This window comes from Danio aesculapii, chromosome 11, assembly GCF_903798145.1.
Source record: "Danio aesculapii chromosome 11, fDanAes4.1, whole genome shotgun sequence".
NCBI lineage: Eukaryota > Metazoa > Chordata > Actinopteri > Cypriniformes > Danionidae > Danio > Danio aesculapii.
The window spans coordinates 21326180-21348707 of record NC_079445.1 but is presented as its reverse complement, the minus strand read 5'-3'; the positions used below and the strand labels follow the sequence as shown (position 1 = coordinate 21348707).

Genomic DNA, 22528 nt, shown 5'->3' with positions numbered 1-22528 from the left:
GGAACGCATTCATGTTAATGAGAAAAGCTCAATGTATGCAGAAGCAGATGTCCCTAACATGTTCCACAGCTGGGAGTGATCGAGACCAGCCACTCAATGCTGGTGAAAAATGGACTTGGGATGGAGAAAAAGCAAGCCTTCTGTAATTGGACAGGGCTTGAGAGGGGGCTTCAGAGGGTGGAGGCAAAAAAAAAAGCTTGTAGGGGAGAAAAGGGGTATTTGCTGTCTTTGCCAAAGCCACTCCATATGCTACAGGGACTCACAGAGACAAAGAGAAAGCAGTGCTTTCGTTGATTAGGTAAGTGTGATGCTGTTTCCTACTGCCAATATGTTAGTTTGCATTTCTGCATTAATATAGAGTGTGTTTTTCTCTCTTTTTTTGCTAATGTATGTATGACTATGTAAATTTGAACTCAGGCATGTGGTTGAATGTTTGTTGTTCTTATATTTACTCAATACTTACTGCAGTATTTCATTACAAGCAGTTATGAGATTTTGAATAAAACTTTTGGATTGATATCCTCTCTATATTGAAACTTAGACGTTAATTTAAAGTTTTATCATGTAAAAATTTATGATTTTTGTTTTATCTTTGCCTTTAATGCCTTTTTTGACATTTAGATTTGTCCCCACTACAATTTTTTAAAGTAGTCCAAAGTGTTTTTTCTTCTCTTTTGGTCTTCTGGTCATACAGTTTGATCTGATTTTCTAATTTTAAAAAACTGTTTAGATAATTATATGTTAATTTTTTCTAATCTGAGACAGTTTCCTAGCCTGTTTGAAATGATCTTCAAATATTCTAGCTGGTTTCCCACCCCCTACGCCCAGATTTTGCTGAGAGAATGGTTATTACCAGCAAGTAAACCACACTGTAAAAAAATGATATGATCAATTAGTCTTGACAGCATATGTTTTTAGGTTATTGTAACTTATTAAACTAAGTTAATCATGTTCCAATTTAATTTTATAAGTTAAGCAAGCTGTTTTAAGTCAGTTTAACATTATATAAGTTCAATGGAGTCATATGGTTAATTTGATTCAACTTAAAAATTTAAGGCAACCAGGATTTTTTTGCAGTGCAGCTTAAGCTAAACTAGACATGGTTTCTGCAGGTCTTATGAAATGAAATGTATTAAGTTGTTTTAAACCAGATTATAATGTATAATAGTACATACTCTAGTTCATGCATTGATGAAAATCTGTATTATTCTCAATAATATATTGTTGTCCAATATCAACATCACAATATGCTAAAATCAAGATCCATGGTGCAAAATAGTTTTTTCACAGTGATATCATAGGAGATCTTTATTTTGGTTCCCCAAGAACCTTTTAAGGAAAAGAGTTTCAGAGATTTTCTTTCATAGTGAAGAGCATTTTCATCTTAGAACTTTTGTACACTTTAAAGAAATGCTTGTAGAATTAAATGTTGACGGTTCTTCATGGAATATTGGACACCTTTGAAGAAGATTTTTAGGAGTGATGGAAAATATCTTGATTTAAGAAAATGTAAAACAAGACAAAAGTTCTGAGAACTCTTTTTACAGAGTGATTAGAATCAAATAATTTTTCATGCTGTAGTATTTAGGACGCATTCAAGTGATAGTCTTTTTGAAGACTGAATAAAATATAATGAAGATTGGTTAAAGTTGGAGAACATGTTGGTATATTGTTCTTGTTGAATTATTTCTTAAACTGTATTTACTTGGTTTTAAAATGTCTTAAAAATATCTCTTAAAATGTCAAATTTATATTCACAAGTCTGCAAAAACCTTCTCCAAGCTTGGAGGCCAGTTAGATCATCCTAACCCAGCTAAGGGCAGCAATCCTAAGACTGCCAGTAATTAAGCATTTTCAACAAATCCTACAAAATTTAAAAGCGTTCTTTCTCTATCTGCAGCTAACAAGTCCATTCCCTCTGTGACAATGCGGCTGATTGCTCTCCTGCTTTTGGGGCTCATGGAGTTCTCTCTAGCTCAAGATCCATTCCAGTGGCTTTCTTCTTTACACAGCCGAGGTTATGCTTCTTTACAAGCCGACAACACTGGCGGAGAGTGTCCCGAAGAGTGTGACTGTCCTCCAACCTTCCCAATCGCCATGTACTGCGACAACCGCAACATTCAAAAGATGCCCTACATCCCATCCCGAATGAAGTACGTGTACCTGCAGCACAATCAGATCACCTCTGTCCCAGACAATGCTTTTGGAAATGCCACCAATCTTGTATGGGTTATGCTTCATGAGAATCACATCAACTCAGTGGGCAAGCAAGCGTTTGCTAAATTGTCGAATTTGAATCGCTTGTACTTGAACAACAACAACCTGACCGAGGTGCCATCCAACCTCCCACGGTCATTGCGTGACCTTCGTCTCAACCACAATAAAATTGGTAAGTTGGCTCCCAATGCTTTTGAGGGCATGGAGAATTTGACCATACTTTTGCTCCATCAAAACGGCCTTCAGGATATTGGCGTTGGGCTGAAAGGTCTTAAGTCTTTGACTCTGCTGGATGTTAGCAAAAACCAGCTCAAGAAGGTTCCTGAGGGTCTTCCTGAGATGCTCCACCAGCTTTATCTAGACTCCAACTCCATTGACGCAGTTCCAGCCAACTTCCTTAATCAGTTCAGCAACCTGCAGTATGTGCGCTTTTCCCACAATGAGCTCACCAACAAAGGGATCCCCCAAAACACATTCAACAACAGCGGTTTGGTGGAGCTGGATCTGTCTTTCAACAAACTGGAAAGCATTCCAGTTGTTAGTACCAGTCTGCAGCATCTCTACCTACAGGCCAATCTGATCAAAGGTACAAAACCTCTATATACATTATTTAACTCTGTGTTCGCTGAGAGTATTTTGGGATTTATATATACAGCTGAAGTCAGAATTATTAGCCCCCCTGAATTATTAGCCCACCTGTTTATTTTTTCCCCAATTTACATTTAATGGAGAGCAGATTTTTTCAACACATTTCTAAACATGATAGTTTGAATAACTCATCTCTAATAACTGATTTATTTTATCTTTGCCATGATGACAGTAAATAATATTTTACTAGATGTTTTTCAAGACACTTCTATACAGCTTAAAGTGACCTTTAAAGGCTTAACTAGGTTAATTAGGTTAACTAGGGAGGTTAGGTTAATTAGGCAAGTCATTGTATAATGATGGTTTGTTCTGTGGATTATCGAAAAATATAGTTTAAAGAGGCTAATAATTTTGACCCCAAAAAAGACAAACAAGACTTTCTCCAGTAGAAAAAATATTATTAGACATACTGTGAAAATTTTCTTGCTGTTAAACATCACTTGGGAAATATTTAAAAAAGAAAAACAATTCAAAGGGGGGTTAATAAATCTGACTTCAACTGTATATATATATATATATATATATATATATATATATATATATATATATATATATATATATATATATATATATATATATATATATATATATATATATAGATTGAGTTTTAGATTTAGACTAAAGATTCAAATTTATTTAATGATATTTTGATAGAAAATGTTGACAAACAAAATGAAGATAAATCAAACAATTATTTAAAATATTATTATGTTGTATAGCAAAAACTTTGTACTGCATTAAATAAGTTATTTTTTCCTGATTTAAAAAAATATATTGGATCTTAGTAAAAAAAAATACATATATTAAAAATGAATCTTTCTAAAAATGAGTAAAAATTAAATTTTCCATCTATTAACACTCTAAAAAATTATTCTTGTTTAAACAACTTACATGAAATAACATTTTCACAATTTTCAACATCACAATTCTTGAGTATTTTTTGTGAAAACTTAATTGTTTTAGGTTCAGCCCACTTAAATTTGTAAAGACAAATTAACTTTTGTTTTGTGTTGGGACAGCATGAAGGAATTGTGTAGAACCCATCATTTTTATCATTATTCATTTACTTTATGAAACACTGAACTTGTGTAACACATGGTGTTTTCCGTTGTTTCAGAGTTTACGCTGGGCAGTTTCTGCAGTGTGGTGGATGTGATGAACTTCTCCAGGCTGAGAGTCTTGAGGCTGGAGGGAAATGAGATCGGCGCTGGAGACATGCCTTCTGAAGCCGCTCTGTGTCTCCGCCTGGCCTCAGACATCGCCGTGTAATGCCACTTCCCGGCCAGCAGGGGGTGCTTTTGTGAATTCCTCCAGCATTATCATCTCAAAGTGCCATCACTTTTTGCATTGGTGTACATTTTTATTGTAGGGAAATGTATAGTGCCTTTGGGATTTTTTTTAAGAAGAATCTAATATCCTGTGGACTTTAGAGGGAAGTACAAATACAGAAATGGGGGGAAAAGGAAATTGAGAGATTTAGATAGGAAATGGAGATCTTCTTTAAAAAGGTATGTGCAGCCAATTTGTTTTAGCAAAAGTCACTTAGTCATTCTTATCTGCCTTTCTGTGCTAGTTAGATGACACCAATGGCAGAGATAATTTGCTATTTGTTTGATGCACATTTGATTTGCTTTAGGCGTTTGCAGCCTGGATTCAGCAAAGAAGTTTGAACAATGCTGTGAGTATTTATTCTACATGTAAAAAAACAGACACATGACTATGACAAAAGGCTACAACCATCGATTTGTTCTGATATGATGTGAAATCTCCTGTTTTTGTCTATCAATTTTCTCTCCTTCAATCACATCTGAAATAGAGGAAATTGTTGTGTTTTAAGAGCAAATACTGTATATTGCATGTGATATAAAAAACCTGACCAAGGTCCTGGTGTTTGAATATGCTTGTAGACCTTTCGTGTGGCTCAATAAAGCTAACATATTTTGATATTATACATGTTTTATGTAAGAATAATACATATTTCAAGTCTAAATGGGTCAGCTTAATGCACAGAAAATAAAGAGTTGTAACCTTAACTGAAGTTAATTAAAGTCTGTATGAAATCTAAATTTACAATGTTTGTTTTGCAAGCACACGTTGTTAATCTTTTGGTGAACAATTAATATTAATATATGGTAATATTCAATCAAAGTCTGACCATTTGCTTCTGCATTTGAAATGGTGGTCATTCTCTTTTGAATCAGTTTGATGGCTTCAGCCACAATATTCTTAACCATGACTATGAGAGAATGATATACAAAAAAGCCCTGCCCCTACTCATAATTAAATTTTTGTTGGGACACATCCTTTAATGTTAACCTCCTAGGGCTTGAGTGTCCACATTTGTGGACAGCACATTTTGGCTCTTAAGTGGCTATTTAAAATACTTTTTGTTATAAAATACTTTAAATGTTTTATATTTTGTTACAGACAAACAGTGTCATTCTGCAACTGTTTTGCAGCTGTCCAACATGGCAAAAAATTTAGTTTTTACTCTCTGATAGTCAAAGCAAGTTAAAAAAAAAATTCTATGTTAAATATGCATAAAAAATTCTGGAAAAAGTGTTTTATGTAAATTCGGACCACAAGTCCTCATATATGGCAACACAATCTCACGGCAAATCGTAACTTTTTGATTTAGTGATTTCGTTTTGCTCATCCCCCAATGACGGTTGGGTTTAGGGGTGGGGTTAGGTGCCACACCTCCTTTTTAACAAATCGTACGAATTAGCCCCTAAACTGACAAAACGTAAAATACTTACGTTTTCTCGTGAGATCAGGCTGTATATGGACATAATTTTTCTATAAAAGTACAAAAGATTTTTATTCTAATTTTTGTTCTAATTAGGTTCCAATAAGCCCAAAAAGCAAAGAGAAATAAAAAATGCTTGTTAAAAACACCTAGGGCCTTAAGGGGTAAAACTATATTTTGAATGAATTACCTGAAACAAATTGCTAATTTACTTCAGTTTCGTAGGTTATAACTAACATGCGCATTCTGAAAACGTAGCTCTATATGCATTTCTGGAGATCACGAATTATGATCGAATTGAATTATTCGTCTTTAAAACGAATGCTACAGGCCGGTATGACACCATTTCTTTTCACGCTAGCAGTTTTTACACTAGCGGCTTTGACACTATTCCCAGTTTGTCCGGTAGCTCTGCATGTCCGTTGGCAGACTTGAGACGCAGAGAGGAGTTGACAATGGCGATGTGGCTCAAGTAAAGAACGGTTCCAGAAAGCAGATAAGACAAAATAGAAGCCAAAAAAATAAATAAACAAGTAAATAACATGGTGAGAATGTGGTAAAGTTTGAAAACGTGGTAAAAATCATCAGACAAGGGATTTTCTTTTTCTGGATTGCTTTTTGAAACACTGCGAATGGGTTTACGGAAAGGGGTGGGAAGGTCAATCTGTACTTTTTAAAACACTATTGGTTGGGTTTAGGAAAGGGTGTGGGCGGGTCAATCGATTGTTTAGTCAGTCGACATTGGCCTCTCAAAAACAACAGGCGCGACTGGCACTTGCAAGAGAAATTTGAGATCTCAAAGACCCCGTTTACACTGCCAGTTAAATGTGACCCAATTCCGATTTTTTGCGCATATGTGACACAAATCAGATCTGTTCTATGACCGTGTAAACACAAAAAAACACATGCATTCGGATATTCAGAGATCGGTTTCAGGCCTCCTTCATATGTGGAAATAAATCAGATATAAATCGGATATGTGACAATGTGACACATCATGTAAACAGCCAGATCAGATTTATTAAGGCATTCCGTTTTGTACGTCATTAAATTTGCAACAATGTGGTACTTCTCCGCAGTTTAATAACGTAGGAAGAAGAGCGTGTGTGTGCTCATCCTAAAATTTCGAACCCACTGCTTCTTATTAAAGCTCACCACAATTTGCTCCCACTAGACCTGAGATCTCTCTCGTACTCACAAATTCCTCTGAATGGTGGAGGACACCATATATAAGCCATAGGCGCAAGCTGTGATGAAGGCCCTTTCCCTCCTCTTCTGCCTCCGCCTCAAAATCATTTTAAAGTAGGTCAAACTTTGCATATTTCCCAGAGCTAAAAGTGCGACAATTTCTTCCATCGTGGCTAGTGTAGTGCCGATGCTAGAACCCGCCTTTATGTATGCGCGATGTCGTAATTGTATGGCAAGTGTAAACACATGAATCGGATATTTGTCACAATTAAAAGAACGTGTAAACGGACAGGTATAAAGGCAACAATTCGGAATTGGGCATCAAGACTTGACAGTGTAAACGTGGCCAAAAAGCATACACAGCGGCCTCTGGTGGATTCGCAGAAACAAAACCTTCAAAAAAACATGCCTCCTGGGACATATTTGGTGCTCTCCAGAAACGTATATATTGGTACATTTTCAAAATGAGCATGGGTTTGATTATAAAACACTTAGTCTTGTGTTACTCTTAAGTCAACAGTCAAGCTTTGACCAATTTTTTATTTCTTTAATGATCGATTTCCATCTTAATTTGATATTGAGACATCTCTGAAAAGTTGATTGTGTTTCTGCTTGCTGAACATGGCACATCAAGGCCTCGAGGAAGTAACCTTCAAAGAAAGCAGACAGTTAAGAGAATGTGTCTTTTGTGCTTAAAGCCATGAATCAGTCACATATTAACGTCATTCAATTTACAAGTCATGTGTTATTAGCCTGCAAGTCAGAATACTGTCACATTACACAGATTTAAAAGCAACTTCAGATGTAATGGTCCTATGAACAAAGTAAAACATTGTTCAGATCTTATATTTCAAGACATTTGTCAGGTTTGTGCCCTCAAATAATTGCACACCTTAGAATGTTCATCGACCAATCAGAATCTAGCATCCCACAGCTGTGTAGTATAACAGAATAATAGCCCTGTAATAACACCAAGCTTCTATTACGGTATGATTACGTAAATGCTATCTTTATGGTAAGGGACATTATACATTTTTGTATAAAGTTTCAATTCAGTGGCTAAATTTAATTTCAATTTTAAGGATTTCTTATTACCTTTAATAACAAAAAACAATCAGGACTCAATCGCCATGTAAGGATTAGTCCACTCCGAAACAAAAAGTATTTTATTAATTACTCACATGAGACCTTCGTTCATCTTCAGAACACATGACAGCATCAAGATAGTTTGGAGGAATTCCACAACCTCTCTATTTTTGGGCATAGACCATTTTAAGGGATGTAAACAATAACAATGATCCCAACGTATTTCCTGTTTTACATTTTTAATTTCTATAGCTTCCGAGAATCCAAAAAAAAGCCACATATTGATTAATAATGTTATGATAGCTGTTTTAACATTACGTTATGATTGAATTGCCTCTTGTTGCAGTTATGAAATAGTTTGATAACAAGCAGGAAATGTTCTTGGGCCAATGACATCACCTCATTGAAATGGTCTATTAAATCAACTAAATCTTTTTTTTTCAATATCGCTTCCAAGCAGCCTCTCAACAAGTCTCACCTAGTGTCCCCATGAGAACTTTATTCATGAGCTGTTGTGTTACACAATGAAAAAAATTAAGTAAAACAAAAGTTACTTCTATCTAGAAACAAAGCATTACTCATAAATCCACAAGTCTGATTTAAGATATTGTGAGAAGCGAACACTTATGAGAAATAAAAATCTCAAAACTCTGACTCTTTAAAATAACACCACTCAAAAAGCATTAGCTCAGCCATAAATAGTTATTGAAAAGTCCATTGTTGTGCTTGTTATTTAACAAGGTCCAAATGAAAAATAACTTGTTACCGTAAATAGAATATTGATCATACCTCCCACTCCTACTGTTATTACGTTTGTGTGATAACTGGGTGGGCCTGTACATCATAGTGGTTACAGCCCTAATGAAGAAGATATTTTTAGCTGAAATGTACAAAATGTAGTACTGATACAAAGACCTCTCATGAGTAAAAAGATTGAGGCAAAATTTTCCATGTGATGACCTCTTTAAACTTGTGGCCATAAGAAAAGTATGTTGTTACCTCAACAAAATGATCTTGTTGACAAGTTTATACAATATCTAAAATGTTTAATGTGAGCTGAACATGTTTGTTCTTGTTCAGGAAAGCTCTGAGCTTTAAAGTTTGTTTTTAAAGGATATGACAGGAATCTTTCATGAAAATCACAGTGTGTTTGTGACATCATCTTGTGTCTTTACTAAGTGTGTAATAGGGATTATGTCATATCCCACAATAGTGGGTGATTCACTGCTGTCAGCGAGTTTATCATTTGTCATTTTTTTTCCATCGCCTGGACATAAACACCCTGAACGTAAATCATTTTTGGAGAAGCTTACTGTCTATGAACACTGCGTACTGAAGCTAGCCAGCAGAATGCTATCTAACTTTGACAATCAATGACTTTTCAGAGACATTTACCTCAGTAAAATGCTCAGATAGAGAACTGGAGCTTTACCTGGGAATGCATGGTTGAACATTTGAACAGCACACTTGTAAAAGTAACAAATTAGCACCAACAACTAAGTTTTCAACCAATTTCAAACAAATTGTACAGCTTTAATAAAGGCTTGAACAATTGATTGTGACATGGGGGGTTTAATTATAAGTTGTTGGGTTTTTTTTTTGTTTTTTTTTTGGCTTTTGTTGCTTACACTGTAAAAAAAAGGGTTATTCCTTTATATTGTCCCAACACAAATGGATTAAGTTAACTTGGACATAAAAGATTTAGTTGTCCCAAAAAACCTCAAGAATTGTGTTGATTGAGCTCATTTGAAATAAGTAGTTTGAGCAAGCAGCAAAAATATTTTTTGAGTGTACTAATTAGTAATATCTAACTGTAATTTGGTCAAGACCTGCCTGGACCTACCTTTAGCTTTCTGTTCTCTGAGAATGATTGTGCACCTTAGACAATTCATCAACCAAAGAATAAATTATACAATAGCACCATGTGCGAACAGTCAAAGATAAAATTATTAGCCCTCTTTTAATTCTTTAATTCTTTACTTCCTATGATATTAAACAGATAGAGCTAGGTAAGTTTTCACAGTATTTCATTTGATAATTTTCTTCTGGAGAAAGTATTATTTCTTTTAGTTTGGCTGAAATTAAATTTATCGCTGTTATTATTATTATTATTATCATCATTACTATTATTAATATTATTATTATTATTATTATTATTATTATTATTATTATTATTATTATTATTATTATTATCATCTTTAGTATTTACAATTTAATAAAAAATGGCTTGATGTTTTTCAGCATTTAATTATAAATGAATTAAAAAATGAATTAAAATATAAAAACAATAGTTTTTTTATGTTATACAAAGTGTTTACACTGTAAACCCTATTAAGTTGAGACTACTCAAATGATTTGAGGAAAGCGATTCCCTCAGTTCGTTTGAGTAATGGGAAATCGACAACTCAATTAACTGAGCTGACCAAATGTGGTCTCTTCATTGAATTAACTTAATGTTTAATTGATAGCTTAAATGTTTAAGTACAGATAACTTAAAATGGCTAATAGACTAAACTGAAAAATTTTCAGCATTTATATTCTTTGCTTACCTACTTCCAGGGCCATTTACTTTGTATCAACCTTGACATTTAGTCACACCATGTTGGTGTTTTGTAACATTTACATTTTTTGAGGTGGGTCGTTAGCCCAACGCTTAATGCCCAACCAGGAGAACCAGGGCATACACACTACAGATAATTTAGCTTACCCGATTCAACTATAGCGCATGTCTTTGGCCTTGTGGTTGAAACCGGAACACCCGGAGGAAACCCACGCCAACACGGGGAGAACATGCACAGAACTCCACACAGAAATGTCATCTGACCCAGCTGGGACTCGAACCAGCAATTAAAGACGTAGTTAATTAAATTTCTTAATATTTCTCCAACACAAATCGATTGTATACAACCCAGCATTTTATACAGTGCACTCGATTATTAATTTGTTGTTGCTTGTTCAAACTACATATTTAAAATGAGCTGAAACAACACAATTCTTGGGATTCTGGGAGAACAACTTAATTGTTTTATGTTGAATAAACTTACATTTAAGTTAAAGTTAGATTAAACTTAATTTGTGTTGGGACAACATGGATGAATTGTGTGGAACACTGCATTTTTACAGTGTAAGAAGAGTTCAGAAATCATTATTTGTTGGTGTAAAATATGTATATGCACTTTTTGCATCACATTCTGTTTATTAAAAGTGCTGCAGTTGCAGTTTTGACATCTTTCAAATGCATGTTGTTATCATCATAGTTATCATCCTTGGTGTAAATAGAGCTTTAGGTACTGTAATACTTGCTTTTTACTTGCAGACAGTCTTTGGCAGGGTTGCTGTTTGTTTCCTTCACCTGTAATTACCCAGTAAGCACTTTAATGACAGCCAAGACCTGTCACTTTTGGTCAATAATGCAAGGCTGTGGGCAACAACTCATGACCTGTAAGTGGGCCACATGTAGGGGCAAAGCATTCTATAATCCGACACTTAGCTCTATGATAGTGAGCTACATGATTTAAGTGCAGGTGGTGACACAGTTAATAAGTTGTCTATTATTTCAGGGTTGTGCTCGATACAAAGATCTTATGTTTGCTCTCCATCCCTCAGTGTTCAGCTATTGAGGGTCTGTGGAATGTCAATAACGGTTAGGAATCTGCACTTTAACATGCTTTGGGAGACAATAAAACAGGGAAGTGGATTCATTTAATTCCCAGAATGATTTTTATGATAAAATTGGTCATTTGATTGGCACAGTGTGAAAACAATCAAACACTTTGTTTGTTGTAGTTATAGTAGTGTAGGTAAATTAGAAGTTTTCGGAATTTTGTTATTTATGTAATTTTCACTTATTTATGCTTTTGAAATGCATTATGGGAGCTGGATATTTTGTCCAAAACCTTTTGATGTTGAAAAGTTTGAAAACGTGACTTTTATTGAAATTTTTAACATTGATTTCAAAGTAATATATAGGGCTCTATTTTAACGATTTAGGCGCAAACTACAAATCGCAGAATCCACACTTGCTATTTTAAGGACGGAAAAGTTCGCTCTGCGCCATGGCGCATGGTCTAACAGGGTCGTGATTATTCTATTAATGAGTTATAGGTGTGTTTTGAGAATAAACCAGAATAAAGAGTCTCATCACCTATTCCCTTTAAGAGTTAGTTGCGTTGCGCCATGGCGCATTTGCTATTTACATGGCGGACTTTGTAAGTGGAAAAAATCGCGCTGCAGATGGTCTGTTCAACTGGTTTCTCACTAGTGAAGCATTCATTCACTAGTGAGAAAACAGTTAAACAGACCATCTGCAGCGCGAGAATGAGAGAATGAGCCTCGGCATTCTTTACATTCACTTTCACTGTCTTTCGTGGATAAGGAAATGTGTTGTACGCACAGACATCCATTAGCCTACATAATTAATTTAGTTTGTTAAGCACAAAGATTTGTTTCAAAACTATTTCTAAATTCAGTTCTAATTTCCAGCAAACAAATAAATGAACAATAATAGCAAAGTGTGGTTAAAAAACTGAGTTATATCCAAATACGCATGCTATGCCCCATATGGTCCAAAACCTGACAGGTGGGCAAATCTAAGCTTGTTTTTAAGAAAACAAATATAAATATGCATAAAATAAATAATAATACTAATAATAACAACATTATACAAAAGCAAATTGTCATGAATAAACTGAAAAAGCCCCCCGAGATGAAGAAGGCATGAAAGCAGTGGTTTTTATATTTATGTAGAAAATAATAATTTTTGTAATATTTTATTCCTTTAATTTTTTTTTATTTGAAAAGATACTTCTGTATTGCTCTACATCCTGTGTGTTTTAGCAATGTGTAAGCAAGGCGCATAACTAACACGCTCTGTGTTGGACTTTAGACCTGCTCTCAGCTGGTCTATTGTGCAGTCTATTTTAGTTCCTCAAAATAGCAACGTGCTAACAATGCGCCTTAACACACCTCTTATCTAGACCGAAACACCCATGAGTCCACAAAGTGGCGCAAATAGATTTGCTATTTAAACAACGTTGCGGAAAATGGGAAAATTTGTGTCTGAAAATAGCAACACTTAATAGAAACCTATCTTGCGCCTTATTGCGCCAGGTGTATGATAGGGCCCATATTGTCTGTGTTTGTGTTGTAAATTGCATTACAAAAATCTGGTAACAAGCTTCCAGTATTTGGTTATTTTACAGACTTATTTCCCTATATCTTATTTCTTAAACAAAATCTTTTCTCAAACTACTAAAACATCAATAAAAGTCACTCAGAAAATTTCACTCTGCTCTCCATCCCTCAGTGTTCAGCTATTGAGGGTCTGTGGAATGTCAATAACGGTTAGGAATCTGCACTTTAACATGCTTTGGGAGACAATAAAACAGGGAAGTGGATTTATTTAATTCCCAGAATGATTTTTATGATAAAATTAGTCATTTAATTGGCACAGTGTGAAAACAATCAAACACACAGCTTTGTTGTAGTTATAGTTGTGTGGGTAAATTGACAGTTTTCCGAACTATGAGACGATGTTGTTCTGTTGGCTTCATCAAACATGAACCTTCGGCATGCTGCCGAGAATGATGAGAATCAGCACCTTTAAGTTTGAGGCCATGGTGCTTCACAGGAAAAGGTGGTTTGCCATCTTCAGGTTGAAGGAAAGTCCTTACCCCAGGTGGAGGAGTCCAAGTATCTTGGGGTTTTGTTCACGAGTGAGGGAAGGATGGAACGTGAGATTGACAAGCGGATCACTACAGCAGCAGCAGTAATGCGGTTGATGTATCAGTCCATTGTGGTAAAGTAGGAGTTGAGCTGAAAGGCAAAGCTCTGGATTTACCGGTCAATCTATGTTCCTACTCTTACCTATGGTCATGAGTTTTGGGTAATGACCGAAAGGACAAGATCTCGTATACAAGCGGCTGAAATTAGTGTCTTTCGCAGGAAGGCAGGGGGCTCCCTTATAGATGGGGTGAGGAGCTCTGTCTCCCTGGAGGAGCTCGGAGTAGAGCTGCTGCTCCTCTACATCGAGAGAAGTCAGCTGAGGTGGCTCGGGCATCTGTTTCGGATGCCTCCTGGATGTCTACCTAGGGAGGTGTTCCAGGCATGTCCCACCAGGAGGAGGCCTCGGAGAGGACCCAGGACACTCTGAAGGGACTATGTCCCTCAGCTGGCTTGGGACCACCTCAGGATCCCTCGGAGGAGCTGGAGGAAGTGTCTGGGGAAAGGGAAATCTAGGGTTCTCTCCTAAAGCCTCATTCACACTACAAGTGACTCGCAGCGGCAAAGCGACAAGCGTCCGTTCATTTCAACAGAGAGTGAGTAACTACTGGTGACCTCCATCTACACGAGAGACGGTGACCGTTGGTGACCAGGTGGGCGTGTCAAGCAATGACTAGTCTGAATATGAAACTTCTAGTCTGAATGAGGCATAAGACTGCTGCCCCCGCAACCCACCCCCGGAAAAGCAGATGTAAATGAGATGAGATGATATGTTTTTTTTTCTCACTTATTATGCTTATGAATTGCATTATGGGACCTGGAATTTTCCTCCAAAAGCTTTTGATGCTGAATAATTGACAGTATTCAGTTATTTTCCCTGTATCTTACTTCTCAAACAAAATCTTGTCTCAAACTACTAAAATGTCGATAAAAGTCACTTTGTTAAATCTGCAGAGTTGAAATTTCAACATTAAAAGTTAACAGAGCAGGGATAAAACTCTCATAATGCAATTCATAACCATCAATAAACAGAAGACACTTGTGATTCACAAAATACGGAAAAATACATGATGGAAAAAAAACTTTTTTTACAGTGTACATAATATATACTAATTATTAAAACATATATCATTATGTAAAACCATTACAATTGCAAATTCAATTCTTATATTAATTTATAATAATAACACAATTTATAATAATACAATTTATAATAACAGCAATATACACAACTTCATTTGCCTACTAATTCTTGTCATATCCTAAAAGGTTGTGCTAAATGTTAACTGATGAAATAGTGATCTTAAGGTATAAAAATAAAGAAGGTCATACATATCTGAACTTTATGATTTCATTTTTTCTTGTTAAATCATGAACATGTCATGACATTCATGCTATTATGACAGGATGAAGGAGAAGGTGAAGTAAATTCTGGAAAATACACTGATGACTGATACCTACGACCAAATAAGCCTATATAGTCTAAAAAAAGTGAACATTCTCTAAACTTACTATTTTTATAAAGCGAGATATTAACACAATCAACCATCTTTATCTTTTTCAGCCAGCTTCCTATTTATATATTAATCTATGTTAAATTTTGATTTAAAGTTCAGTGGAATAGCAGAATAAATGTAAATGAAGATTACAGTCAGTGGTCGTTATGTGTATGAACACACCAAATGTGATTCTTTGTCATGTTCAAAAGGAAGTGGGGAGGGGTGTATGTGACCTATTTAACTACCCTCTCTTCCACGGTCTCTAACCACTTACCTGTTGCTCTTGAGACTGTGCTTAAGTATGAAGGATTACAGCTTGAAGAACATTAGAGGAGTACTATTCAAAAACTCAGTTGGAGCTGAACAGGTAATAAACTAACAATCTTATTATTATACAATTATTATATTTTATATACTGTAAGAAAAACTATCTTACATATTTTACTGCCATGGTTTAGCAATATAAGAATGCATTCACTTTTTTTGAGATTTTTTTACTGACTTTTTGTTTTTCAGGATAAAGACAAATCCGACAAGGCTGATCATGTTGGACAGAACGATGAAAACTCTGACAGGGGAAACTGGAGCAGTAAAAGAGAGTACATGTTGTCTATGATTGGTTACGCTGTTGGTCTTGGCAATGTTTGGAGATTTCCCTACTTGGCTTACAAACATGGAGGAGGTAAAATGAGTTTTGTGATTATTTTTCTCAATTAAGTCAAACATTAAGAGACAATGTCCAAGACATTTCTAGTGCCAAAGGTTAAAAACACATTTTTTATTGTTTTGGACATAAATATGACCACTTTTACACTTTAAAAAAACTATTTGTTGATTAAAAAAGTGAGTAAACCTGTTACTTTTATGGGGATTATTTAACCTGTTATGTAAATGAACTATGTGCATTATTATCATCACTAATTTAGCCAAATCAACTTAACAAATTCAAGTTACAATGGGTAACTCACTTACTTTTTAAAGTAAATTTAACTTGTCACTTGTAAGGCAACAGGTTTACTCACTTTTTACTTTTTATTATTTATCATAATGTAAAGCCATTTTACATATTTGCACTTTACTATTTTAATATTTATTATTTAATTAATATGTACTCTTTTTGTAAATAAACTAATAGCTTTTTCAGGAAAGCTGTAATAAGATTTATTCATGTATTGTTATGACTGTAAAACCTTGGTCACCTAAAATAGCCAAATCTAAATGAACTGAAGGGTGTTATTCTGCATTATCCTGCATTATCCCGCATTGTCCATGACTACTTCCTTAAAAAAAAAAACTAAACAGTTAGACAAAAAATATCAATCTGAACTGTGGGAACACTATTGAATCTTGTGGTTTTCCATGTCAGGACAAAAAGTCTTATGTTGCATGGCCATGTTATTGGGAATAGCCAAAAATACATTGCATGGATCAAAAATTAAACATTTTCTCTCTTTTTTCTCTTTATTAATTTTTTTTTTACATCAGTACAAATAAAAAAAAATCTTTTACATATGTATACTTTTTTCTTGTGAAACAAGAAGTTATTACAATCATTTTAATATTATATTTAAAAGAGAATTAAAAATACAGAGAAAAGAGGGGGGAAGAGGAAAAAGAAAAACAAAACAACAAAAAATTAGGGGGGATTTGAGGTGTTTCTACTAGGGTTCTATCACTGCTGTCTTGTTAAAATACTCAATAAATGGATTCCATTTTACATAGAAATTCCTAGTTTTCTTTTTGAGGTGAAGTCTGAGGGTAACACTTTATTTTGATGGTCCAGTTGAGTATTAGTAGACTGTCTGCTTAATATCTGTTGATATGCTCCTTCAACAGACATTTAACTGGCTATAAGAGACTTTGCAAGTACATGTCAACTTACACTAACCCTAACCCCAACCTAACAGTCTACTTATAATCTATTGAGAATTAGTTGGAATGTAGATGCAATGTAACTTAAATTTAACAAACAGACCTTCAAAATAAAGTGTGACCAGCCTTAGCTTCTCAAGTTGTAGGCAGGACATGACTTTTTTATCAATGTGGAGCAGCGGGGATGTTCTTTTAGTTTTTAATTCAGTAAAATCAATCTGCGTGCCTTATAAATCCAATCCCTGTTTGATTTTTAGATAGTTCTGCATCATCACTGACACCACATATAGCTAAAATGATGCATTTTTCTTTTATGCTAAATATTTAATATTAAAGATCATGTTCCATGAAGATGCTTTGTAAAATGTCTGCTTTACAATACATGTTTGAGTTCTAATATGGCAGGGGTGTCCACACTAGGTCCTGGAGGGCAGTGTCCTGGAGAGTTTAGCTCCAACCCTAATCAAACACACCTGAACCAGCTAATCAAGCTCTTACTGCATTTACAAGAAACTTTCTGGCAGGTGTTGAAGCAACTAAACTCAGCAGGACACTGGCCCTCCAGGACTGAGTTTGGACACCCCTGTGATATAGCTATGACTTTAACTTGAACAACTTTATATTTATATTTTATCAGTATTTAGATTTAGAACGTTCATATTCCAGATTTTCAAATCGTTGTAGTGTATCACACCATAGTTTTGTGGTAAAGAGTTACATACTGTATGGTCCTTTGCAGGTCTTAAAATTTGGAAGATGAAACCCCAGATTTAATTTTTAATTTAATTTAATTTAATTTAATTTAATTTAATTTAATTTAATTTAATTTATTATTATTATTATTATTATTATTATTATTATTATTGTTGTTGTTGTTGTTGTTGTTATTTATTTATTTATTTATTTATTATTATTATTATTATTTTTTTTTTTTCATTTTTTTTTTTTTTTTTATTGTTATTATTATTATTTTCTTTGACTGTTTTAAGATTCACTTATCCAGGGACTGCAGGTGGAAAATAGCAACCTTGCTAAAAACCTGGCACAAGGCATCTTTCCTTTTCATGGTTATTGTATTTTTGTGCCCTGTTAAATAAAAATAAATTCAATTCAAATTCAATTCAATTCAACGAACAACATCCCATAATAACATCTCACACTGTGTCATTATTTATTTAACAAAAATAAATCCCAGATAGAAAAGCCATAGGTGGCAAACTATGGTTTATATGCATGTAGATACACCTTTTAGCAGTAATTACTAATAATTAGTAATTAAGTAATCATTATCTCTATGATCTTTCTCTCAGATCATTCTGGAGGTGTTTTGAAGGTTTTTGCACAGATCTCACCACATAATTCCAGTTACTGTAGAATGAAGAGTGTGTGCATGTGGTCAAGATGATTCATAGTCTGTAGTATGCCTGAGTTATTAATTTAATCATCTGTTATCATTTATAACATTGTTATCAATATATTTAACATTACTTTATACATATAAAGCATGGTAAATGTAAATAAAGGGTGTACTTTAGTGTTTAAAAATAACTTTTGTGACGAAAAAATGCAAAAAATAGGTCAAATTATTTTCCATCTTTCACTGAATGCCATTTAATTGGGTGTCAACTGAGTGTTTAGTTGTAAATCATGATAAAAATAAAAGACATGCACAAAATCATTGTTACTGAATTATATTTTTAATTGTTTTTCATCTCTCTGTATTTTTATAACAATTGAAGGGGCCTTCCTCATCCCGTACACTATCATGCTGGCTGTTTCTGGTCTGCCCTTGTTCTTCATGGAAAGCTCTTTTGGACAGTTCTGCAGTCAAGGCCCCATCAATGTGTGGAAAGCTGTTCCCATACTGCAAGGTGACATGTGAGAACTTAAAAGCAACCTTAAAGTTAGGATATCTAGAAGACCAGGTGAACTTTTGACACATTTTGAGGTCCACTATTGTGTCAGTTGCCTCAGGGTTAGTTCAGACATGGATTAATCCAACCTTGAGACTTGTTAAGGGCAAATACTTTGCCGGCACAGTTAAAATGCAGATTTCATCTTTACATTTGCCCCCAGGAACTTTACATTAATGTTTAAAGAGGCTATATGTAAGAACTTTCATGTATTATTCAGTGTTTTATATCCAATAATGTGTGAACAGCTTGTAAGGAAGCTTTAAAGTAAAGTTCACCAAAAAATGAACATTTACTCACCTTTAAGTGGTGAATGAGTTTCTTATTTCTGCTAAATACAAACAGATACTGTATTTTGAAGAATGTTGAAAACCTGTTGCCAATTATTGACTAGTCCTCCGATCACCCTACACCCTACAGAACCAGACTAAATAACTACTTATTATAACATGTATATCGCTTAAACTGTTAAGGTGTATATAGATGGATAGGTAGATGTAACAGATGTAACAGATAACATTTAGATAAATTCAACCATCCATTCATTCATTCATTCATTTTCTTTTCGGCTTAGTCCCTTTATTAATCTGGGGTTGCCACAGTGGAATGAACCACCAACTTATCCAGCACATGTTTTACGCAGCGGATGCCCTTCCAGCTGCAACCCATCTCTGGGAAACATATAGATAAATGTGTGTATAAATACAGTTGAAGTCAAAATTATTAGCCCTATCGACGATGTCTAACAGAGCAAGGATTTTTCCACGGAAGGCCGCTGCGTGCGCTTTTTCATATATCAAATTAATTAGTTAATTTCTCTCGCAAGTGCCGTTCGTGCCCGCTGTTCTCGCATAAACCCACCAGAGGCCGCTGTCGACCGAACGCCTGTCTGACTGACTGAATGACTGGATGACTTACTGGCCTGCCGACCAATCGACTGACCCACCCTCCTCCTTCCCTAAACCCCACCAATTTTATCGATTGACCTGCACACCTACTTCTCAAAAACCCAAACAACGATTTATAAAAGCCGTCCAGAAAAAGAAAAGCTTTCGTCTGATTTTTAACACATTTTACCACATTCTCACCCTGTTATCCACTTGTTCATTTTATTTTTTGGATTCTGTTTTTGTCATACCTGATTTCTTGACCCACTCTTCCCCGGATTTGAACCTCGTCATCGTGGTCATCTCCTCTCTGCGTCTCAAGTTCACCGACGTACACGACGAGCTAACTGGACAAACTGGTTACAGCGGGAAAGCCCTCCACACGGGGTAAGCGGTCAGCCATTAATCGCGAAAAGGCAGGGCGTCACACTGCCCCATAGCGTTCGTTTAAAAAAATTTAATCCAGCCATACGTACCCCCGGCTGCATAATTTGCGGTCTCCAGAAACGTCCGCGGGACTACGTTTTCAGAAAGAGCCTTGGTTGTTAATTACCCTTACTTTCTTAGTTAACCTAATTAACCTAGTTAAGCCTTTAAATTGCACCTTAGGCTGAATACGGCACTATAAACCCCAAAAGTTAAGGTAACTCAAACCATTTGAAGAAACTGGTTGCAACAAATCATTTAAGTTCAAAAACTAATTCTAATGAGTACTGTGAACTTACTCTATTTGAGTAAACGAAGCAATTTGAGCACAGTAAAACCCAATAAATGAAGAGAACTCAAACCAATTGAGTACTGTAAAACCCAATAAGTTAAGTCAACTCAAACTGTTTCAGGAAACCGATTGCTACAAACCATTTGAGTTAAAAAAATAATCTATATGAGTACTGTGAACGTACTCCATTTAAGTTAAAAAAATGAGATATTTAACAACTCTCTTCTATCTTCAGCACTGAGTTCAAATCTCTTTTCAAATGAGTAGAATTAACTTTCAGTACATTTTGAGTTGAAAATAATCTAGTAAAATAATTTACTGTCATCATGGCAAAGATAAAAGAAATCAGTTATTAGAAATTTGTTATTAAAATTATTATGTTTAGAGAAGTGTTAAAAATATTTTTGTTAAACAGAAATTGGGGAAACTATACAGGAGTGCTAATAATTCTGACTTAATCTGTAATAAACTAACAATAAAATGTTAAATAATTGAATAAAATGTAAATGATTTTATTATTAGAAGTTATATCAGTGTATTAATATGCATATAAAAAATCACATTCACAGTTATTTAAGAAATACAGTTCTTAATAATTAAAAGTCATTATATATTAAATATATTTTTTGTTGTTTGTAGGTGTTGGCATCACGATGATGCTGGTTAGCACTTTTGTGGCGATCTACTATAATGTGATCATTGCGTACAGTATCTACTACCTCTTTGCATCTTTTCAAGATCCTCTGCCCTGGAGCATTAAGAACTGCAATACAACAGGTTTGTGACTGTTTCACTTTTAAAAGAGACACGTGCTGCTGTGTCACACATACCATGGGTTTTTCTTCAAATAATGAAAGTATTTGGATTTTTCCAGATGACATGGCTTTTATAGGAATTTGAATTTTCATACTGAACCACATGACACATTTCTGTAATGGGAACACATTCAGATTTTTTAAATGTCTTTGGTAAACCATTATTTTCACTCATGGAGTGAACCAACAAGCTATGATGTTACGATATAAGATGAATAATTCATTCATTTTCCCTTAGCTTAGTCCCTTTACTCATCAAGGGTCACCACAGCGAAATGAACCACCAACTTATCCACCATATATTTTACATAGCAGATGCCCTTCCAGCTTCCAGGATACACTCTACTGACAATTTAGCTTACCAAATTAACTTAGCACATGTCTTTGGACTAGTGGGGGAAACCAGAGCACCCGGAGGAAACCCACGCAAACACGGAGAAAACATGCAAACTCCACACAGAAACACCAACTGACCCAGCCGAGGCTCGAACCAGCAACCTTCTTGCTGTGAGGCGTCAGCACTACTCACTGCGCCATCGTGCCCCTCACTACTGAACAATTCATTATAAACTTTGTTTTTAAGCAAAGAAGTATGAGAAAATCAGACTAACATGACAATGCTACAAGGCTGTGTACTGTACTTTACAGTTTTTGTGAGAGAAAGAGCTACATTCTATAAGTTATTACAGATGACACATGACAGAGATATACAGTCAAGCCCGAAATGATTCATACCCCATAAATAATTTCAGGCTTGATTGTATAATGTTTTTAATGGGTAGGAAGATGGCGGGTGGATCTTTTTTTGGATCTATTTAGATCTATTTAGCATGCATTGCTTAATAAAGGATCATTGGTATGTAGTAAATATTATAGTAAACATATGGATTCAACAAACTGCATTTTAAAATTGTTAAAAATTGTGGAATTTTTTTCTTGCAAAGCCTGACCTTTGCACTTTATAGAACGATACAATATTACATTAAAATATTGTTTACACCTTTTGTTGAATTTCAACAGCCTCCAACATTTCTACTGCAGCAGTGAATGGGTCCTGCGGTCAAATCGCAGGCCAGAGCCTGAGTGAAAAGTACTGGGAGTAAGTAGAGATTTGTTTGTTTTTTGTACAATACCTGCTTGTAGCTCTTAAATTTTTATTCTTTACTAAGTACCTGTGGTAAACCACACACAAACATATTTAATAATACTACAAAA

The 22528-nt window shown here is 34.9% G+C and overlaps 2 protein-coding genes across 2 annotated transcripts in view; both read left to right on the top strand.

Moving 5' to 3' along the window:
• The first annotated feature begins 205 nt into the window (after positions 1-205).
• On the top strand, positions 206-4395 carry fmoda (fibromodulin a). The gene is made up of 3 exons (XM_056468107.1): positions 206-298; positions 1901-2803; positions 3983-4395. Exons 2-3 carry the CDS (start codon positions 1927-1929, stop codon positions 4132-4134), a joined length of 1029 nt encoding a protein of 342 aa, XP_056324082.1. The 5' UTR covers positions 206-298; positions 1901-1926; the 3' UTR covers positions 4135-4395.
• Positions 4396-15251: 10856 nt separating this feature from the next.
• The window catches only part of slc6a14 (solute carrier family 6 member 14), a 21846-nt gene continuing 14569 nt past the window's right edge, over positions 15252-22528 (top strand). The window contains exons 1-5 of the mRNA XM_056468131.1: positions 15252-15475; positions 15625-15790; positions 18720-18851; positions 21138-21275; positions 22334-22412. Of these exons, the coding sequence (XP_056324106.1) occupies positions 15410-15475; positions 15625-15790; positions 18720-18851; positions 21138-21275; positions 22334-22412 (581 nt within the window). The 5' untranslated portion in view covers positions 15252-15409. The remainder of the gene's footprint in view (positions 15476-15624; positions 15791-18719; positions 18852-21137; positions 21276-22333; positions 22413-22528) is intronic.